Here is a 6,331-nt window from a genome sequence, read left to right on the forward strand (position 1 = left end):
ATATATATATATAGCTTTTTTCTATCAATTAAATTAATTAGAGACAAATGTTCATACTGTATATATATAGGAGTTGGTGTCAGTTGTACCTCCATGGACATGCGGACACACAAACTCACAGTTCTTGACACCAAGACAACTATTTACAAGAGAACACAAACAATTGTTACCTGATGGAGAAATATGGATGAAAGAGACAGCGACCTCATGTACTGTTGTTGGTGCACTCATTGTTGCAATCATGTTTGCTGCAACATTCACTGTTCCCGGTTAGAATGATGAAAGAACTGGTTACCCAAAGTTTCTTGACAAAATATTTATGCTCTTCATCATATCAGATGCAATCTCACTTTCCTCTTCTACTACTTCAGTTTTGATATTCCCTGGAATCCTCACCTCAACATATGCTGAAGATGATTTCCTCAAATCTTTGCCTAAGAAGCTTATGATTGGTCTTGGCATACCTTTCCTCTCCATTGCTGCAATGATGATATATTTTTGTGCTGCTGTTTTCGTGATGCTTAATGAGAAGAAATCTTGGATTGGGTTTTTTATAATTTCTCAAGCTAGTATTCCAGTTATTATTTTTTTCTTATTTTATTTAATTTTCCTTGGAAGATTTATGAAGTTGCTATAAGGGGTTATTGTAACAAGGATATATGACATTTGAGGGGAAAGTAGAAAATATATATATATATATTTTTATACTGTTCTATTATGTTCAACGAAGATGTTCATATTTGGTGATGTTATTCGAATACACGTAATTCATAAATATATATATATATACACACACGTATTGAGAACAAATATAACTCATAAAAATATTATTTCTAATTATGTATGATCGAGCGTGAAAGGCCCATTAATTTCCACGTAAGCAGCCTTCATTGTTTTTTGGCTAAAACATGGAATTTATTGAAACCAAAAAAAAAAGACTAAACAGTTAAACAAACAAAGTCTGGACTCAAAAAGCTTCTCCAAATACACTCTTCTAACAGTCTAAAACAAAATCTACACTCAAAAAGATTCTTCAAATACACTCTTTGATAGTCCAAAATTGAGGTGGGTAACCATTCTAACATTGTAGGATCACTGATCAATTGGGTTGCTCCCCAATAACTAACTAAATGGCCCAGTCTATTAGCAATTCTAGGGCCCAAACAAAATTTTATTTTATTTTATTTTATCCTACATTCAAGGGTAAACAACCAAAACCTTCTTTATACACTCTTCTAACATTAAATTCCCAAAATGCTCTTATCATCATTGCCTTGTTACGTGAGAAAAATCGAAGGAATGAGATAAGGTTATTTTGGACTAAACGGATTTTAAATGTGGCAAGTACGTACAGACACGTCTTTATAGGCGGGTGTCTGTGTGCGCTAAGGCCGTTGGTGGTAGGCTCTACAGTCTACCATGAAGCTTGAAGCTTTCAGCGCTTGCAACAATGGCGACGACTAGTGCTTCTCTCCTCCATCTTCCTTCCCCATCTTTCTTTCCTGTCTCTCTTCCAAAAACAGTCATTCCTATCCCTCTCCTCCGTCTCAACAAAACCCATATTCTCATTCTTTCTACCATTGCACTTTTCCCACCGTTTCTCCGCGCCAAATTCCTCCTCACCGTCTGATGAGCATGTATGGCAAATGGGGTTTCAATTTTCTGACTGTAAGGTCCGAATCCAAACCCAGCATCAACAGAGAGCCTATGCTGCCTCCGTACAATTTACAGGTTCAACCAAAGGTCCGCAGTCCCTTTTTCATTTTTTGGCTCTCGGGATTGTTTTTTTCGTTGCTAATTGTGTTGCTACATGAAGTTCCAAATATTTTTGTATTAGTTTTTGGCTTCTGCTGATTTTGTTACTGTGATTTGATATCTAATTTCAGTACAAATTGTTTTGTAGTTTTTCAATTTGCTATAAGAAGTTTGAGGAGAATTTAGCACAAACAATTTCACTACTCTGATTATTGTGTGTTTTTTAATTTCTCTCTGTTTTCTATAGGAATTCTCATGAATAAACAGATTGTGGTATAAATTATTATGTCAAAGTTCAGTTTTTTCATTGAGTATTCGAAGGGTTGAAAGACTTTAAAAATATTTTTCTATTGACCTTATTAGAAGGGATGGTTCTGCTTTGAATCCAACAAGTCTTTTTGTTCCAAGGAGGATTTATTTTTCCAAAGTAAAGATGAGCAGAAGCGTTTCTAGCAGTCAAGAACCAGTTAAAAAGGACATTTCAAACGTGGGATGTCTGAAAACATCGATACCAGACATTACATTTGCTCTAGTAGTGGTTACACACATTATGGAAAATCAAAACCAATTTCATTTCAATTCTTCCATATGCCTATACTTAGATATCTCAATGAAATATTGGAAATGAGTATTTTTGTACATGGAAGGATCTAGTCTAGACGCAATAAGGTATGTTAGCCAAAACATTCATGCTCAATTTTCCAAGTCGTACTGATAACCTTTTAGAATTAAATAAGCAAATAAATAAATTGTTTCGTTCTTGAACCGTATTATACATTCATAGATATTCCTCATCTAGATGGAATATTGAGTGTTTCATTGCGAAACATGGTGTTTCCTGGAATTTGCTTTTGTAGATATGCTTTTGTTTCTTTGTGTTAAGCATAATTTTTTACCTTTGACCATGTTCACTACAAAATATTGTTGGAAACATAAATTAACACGTATTTTTGTTTGTATTAAAATGTTGCCCTATCCTCGAGACCTTTGTAATAGTCCAGACTATCCGCATTCGATATTGTCCTCGTTGGGCCTGGAGAATCCTCTTACAACCCAGCCCTAAAGATTTTTGTCGAAACGCGTCGTAATGGTTAGAAAGAATCCTCTTACAGCCTCTACCTACCAGTCCCACTAGCGCGGGCTTTCCAGGCCCAATCACGATATTGTCCGTTTTGGAAGCTAGGTGGTGAGCCCAATCCTACCCCTCACAGTTTTACTTTCCCTCATGGGAATGCATCGTACGGGAAAGGTATCCACACTCACTTATATGACATGCTTCGTTCCCTTTTCCAATCTATGTGGACTTCACAATCCTCCCCCCTTGGGGTTCAGCGTCCTCGCTGACACACCGATCCGGATACTGATTCTAATACCATCTGTAACAGTCCAGATCACCCGCGTCTGATATTGTCCTCTTTAGGCTTGGGGAATCCTCTTACAACCCAGTTCTCAAGGTTTTTATCAAAACGCGTTGTAATGGTTAGGGAGAATTCTCTTACAACCCCTACCTACCAGTCCCACTGGCACGGACTTCCTAGGCCCAATCACGATATTGTCCGCTTTGGAAGCTAGGTGGTGAGCCCAATCCTACCCCTCACGGTTTTACTTTCCCTCATGGAAACGCGTCGTACGGAAAAAGTATCCACACCCATTTATATGGTATGCTTCGTTATCCTTTTCCAATTGATGTGGGATTTCACACCTTTATCTGAGATAACTTATTTTCTTAAAGATGGATATAGCTAGTTCATAGATAGGATATAAGAAAATATATTAGCATCAGGGCTTTAGAGACCATACCTGCATGCATTCTATATATGGTTCAACCTAGCATTCATGAACCATTCCAAACACTGTTGTTCATCATTTTTATTTTTTCAGTCTTTTCTTTTTTTTTTTGTTCTTTTTTTTTTTCTTTTTTTGGGTTATTAGCTTTTGATTTCTTATGTTTTTCTTGAAAAACTAGCATTGTTTTCATTAACAAGTGATATAGTCTTTTTTTTTTTAAATAATTTTACAATATATTTGCTGTTTTACATATCAGATTTCTTCCACTGATGATTGTGTCTGGTCTAGCTTTAAAAGGAAAAGAATTGTTTGTAGCTATCTAGTTAATCTTTTGGACTATAATGCTCCTGCAGTTTTGTAGCTTGAAGATCTTAGGCTGGACATTCACAAGGAAAGGAAATATCTTATGCATGCGGTTCAAGAGCTGGTATCCGGAGATCAATGTGAAGGGAGATTTGTATTTGGCAGGGATAGCAAGAAGCCAAAGGATTCTGGTAATGATGACAGGTTCACAAGAGATGGAATGAAGAGCTTGCTTCAAACTCTGAGGATGAGGGCAGGGCACTCTCCTCCAAAATACAAAACCAAGCACCTCAAGACAAATGAGTTTAGAGTGCTGGAAGAGTTCAAGGGTATGCAATTTGTTGGAAAACCTAGGAAAAACAAGCAGGTTACTGAAAGGGATGCTGCTGTAAAGGCATTGGCATGGTTAACTCATACTACTGACAACAGCCGAGATGAAGATGACAAGTCCCCATCTGATGTGACTGACAACATGCTTAAGCTTCTTGGGAAACATAGAAGATGAAAATGTCTGGTTGATGATGGATGATGGAAAATGGTAGGAGATTGACATATAAATTCTCGGCATCCTCTGTTAGGATTTCTGAACACCATGGTGACCTGCAGAATACATAATGTAGTAAAATTTGGCAGCTTGAGGGCGCAGGGAAGTTTTCTAACTGAGTAAATACTCATTCAGTTACCCTCGTTGGGTGCATGCAATAACAGCTCCCCTCACATGAGATAATCTTTACAAGTTCAACTATGATTGCATTATTTTCAACTATGATTGCATTATTTTGCCATAGCAATGAGAAGTTTATAAGGGTGGATAACTTCTCATCAATGTATTGACCACTAGTTCTGTAACTTATCATAACTTAGTACATAGGAAGTGAAGGTTCGAAAGTTTCCAACAATACAGGGTTTCATCTATCTCTAGTTGAAAATAGTTCAGGCAAGCAAACAGATGGAGAGTGCAATGGGTTGACCAAGCAGTCTCCCTCAGAAAAGAAATTGAATTACATTCGATAGCTTTGTGAACAAATTGATTCTTTTTATCACGTAAAATATTGTAACTTGCTGTAAATTATTCAATAAATTCATTCTTCATTCCTTCGAAGTTATGTAAAATCTCCCTTATAATGGTTGTTTTATCACTGTGATTAGAAAATATGTGTATATATATATATATACACATATATGTAGTTAAATAAGAAAAAATAGTAACAAAAGAACAAGCAAAATTGAAACTACAGCTAAATATTTAGTCAACTACTTTAATTAATTATTTCAGTACAATGATTGCCTTTGAAATGAACTACAGTATTCATTCTAAAATGTATATTGGGATGGAGATAGCATTTCGCAACCAACGTTAAATGATTCAATAATTGAAGTCATCCTATTTCCCTTCCCATCTATCTTATGCCAGATACAATCAAATATTCAATTTTCTGTAGTTTCCTACATTTTTGCTTCAACACTGGATTCATAATCTCAAAATCTGCTACCACAGATTATTGTTTCTCTATTTTTTGTTTTTTGTTTTAAATTCTTTTGAGCAATTTTTTGTTTAAACTTTTTGTTGTGTGTTCTGAAGTTTGACTACGAGTAAGAAAAAAGGTATTGTTTCAAGGATGTAATTGTTCATCAACTTCTTAACAAAGAAAACAATGGGATTGGGGAGCTCAAGGTTCGAACCTACTTGAGAGGCGAAGATTTGAGGGACAAAGTGGAATCCATGGAAGAACCTCCAAAACCAGTTGTAAATAGTGGTGATGAAGCTGAATTCAAAGCTTGGGATGAAGAAGAATGCCTGATCTGTTCTTCAAGCCATCCAGATGTCTTGTGGTTTAGATGCTTTTTGTGAGACCAGAAACTTTAATTCTACCAAAATTGCTCGTGATACTTTGGTTAAGACAAGAAATACTGCACAGTAATTAAGCATATTGCCTCTTCACCTACATATATCCAAAGGTTGAATGAATCATATGATAAGAATAATTAGGCCAAATCATTTGAAAATTAAAAGCTTCCAACTGAAGGGAAGAAAGTTCTCATTAAAACTTTAGGGAAGAATCAAGAATAAAGTAGTTCTTCAATTTGTACGTGCAATAGATCATACATAGATAAACAACCGCATTCTATGTCAAAATAATTTCAAACTTTCTCTCTAGTTGGAATAGAAAACCCCATGAATAATTAAGGCTCAAGTGTAACACTAATTTATTAATTTTAACAATTGCCATGCAATCAGGTCCAAAACTAGAACTACTAAATTTATCAATTCCCATATATAAAATTGCAATTTCAGTAGATAGAGAAGAAACAATTGAGATTAAGTTTCTATCACTGCATCTGATTGCAAGCCAAGCCTACCATGTCTGACTACTCCAGCCTCTCAACATGAAAGAAATGTCACTCAACCCTCATGAATTCTACATTTGATACCTTCATGCAAATAAATATCATTTAACCGACTTTTTATGGAATCATTGCCCAA

General features: G+C 35.6%; 1 protein-coding gene across 2 annotated transcripts; it reads left to right on the top strand.

Moving 5' to 3' along the window:
* Nucleotides 1-1,331: 1,331 nt before the first annotated feature.
* Nucleotides 1,332-4,900, top strand: LOC132804931 (DExH-box ATP-dependent RNA helicase DExH3-like). Of its 2 annotated transcripts, none has more exons than XR_009640153.1 (2): nt 1,332-1,743; nt 3,897-4,900. XR_009640153.1 is itself a non-coding variant. In XM_060819352.1 (2 exons), exons 1-2 carry the CDS (start codon nt 1,630-1,632, stop codon nt 4,349-4,351), a joined length of 561 nt encoding a protein of 186 aa, XP_060675335.1. In that variant the 5' UTR covers nt 1,332-1,629; the 3' UTR covers nt 4,352-4,900. The 2 variants fall into 2 exon arrangements, 1 of the variants encoding a protein (XP_060675335.1); XM_060819352.1 differs by having other exon boundaries at nt 3,905-4,900.
* Nucleotides 4,901-6,331: the final 1,431 nt, after the last annotated feature.

The sequence above is a fragment of the Ziziphus jujuba genome, chromosome 8, assembly GCF_031755915.1.
Source record: "Ziziphus jujuba cultivar Dongzao chromosome 8, ASM3175591v1".
Lineage (NCBI taxonomy): Eukaryota > Viridiplantae > Streptophyta > Magnoliopsida > Rosales > Rhamnaceae > Ziziphus > Ziziphus jujuba.

Coding starts and splice junctions, on each gene's coding strand:
- LOC132804931 (XM_060819352.1), top strand. CDS start 1,630: ATGAGCATGTATGGCAAATGGGGTTTCAATTTTCTGACTGTAAGGTCC. Junction 1,744..3,904: donor ATTTACAGGTTCAACCAAAG/GTCCGCAGTCCC, acceptor GCAGTTTTGTAG/CTTGAAGATCTTAGGCTGGA.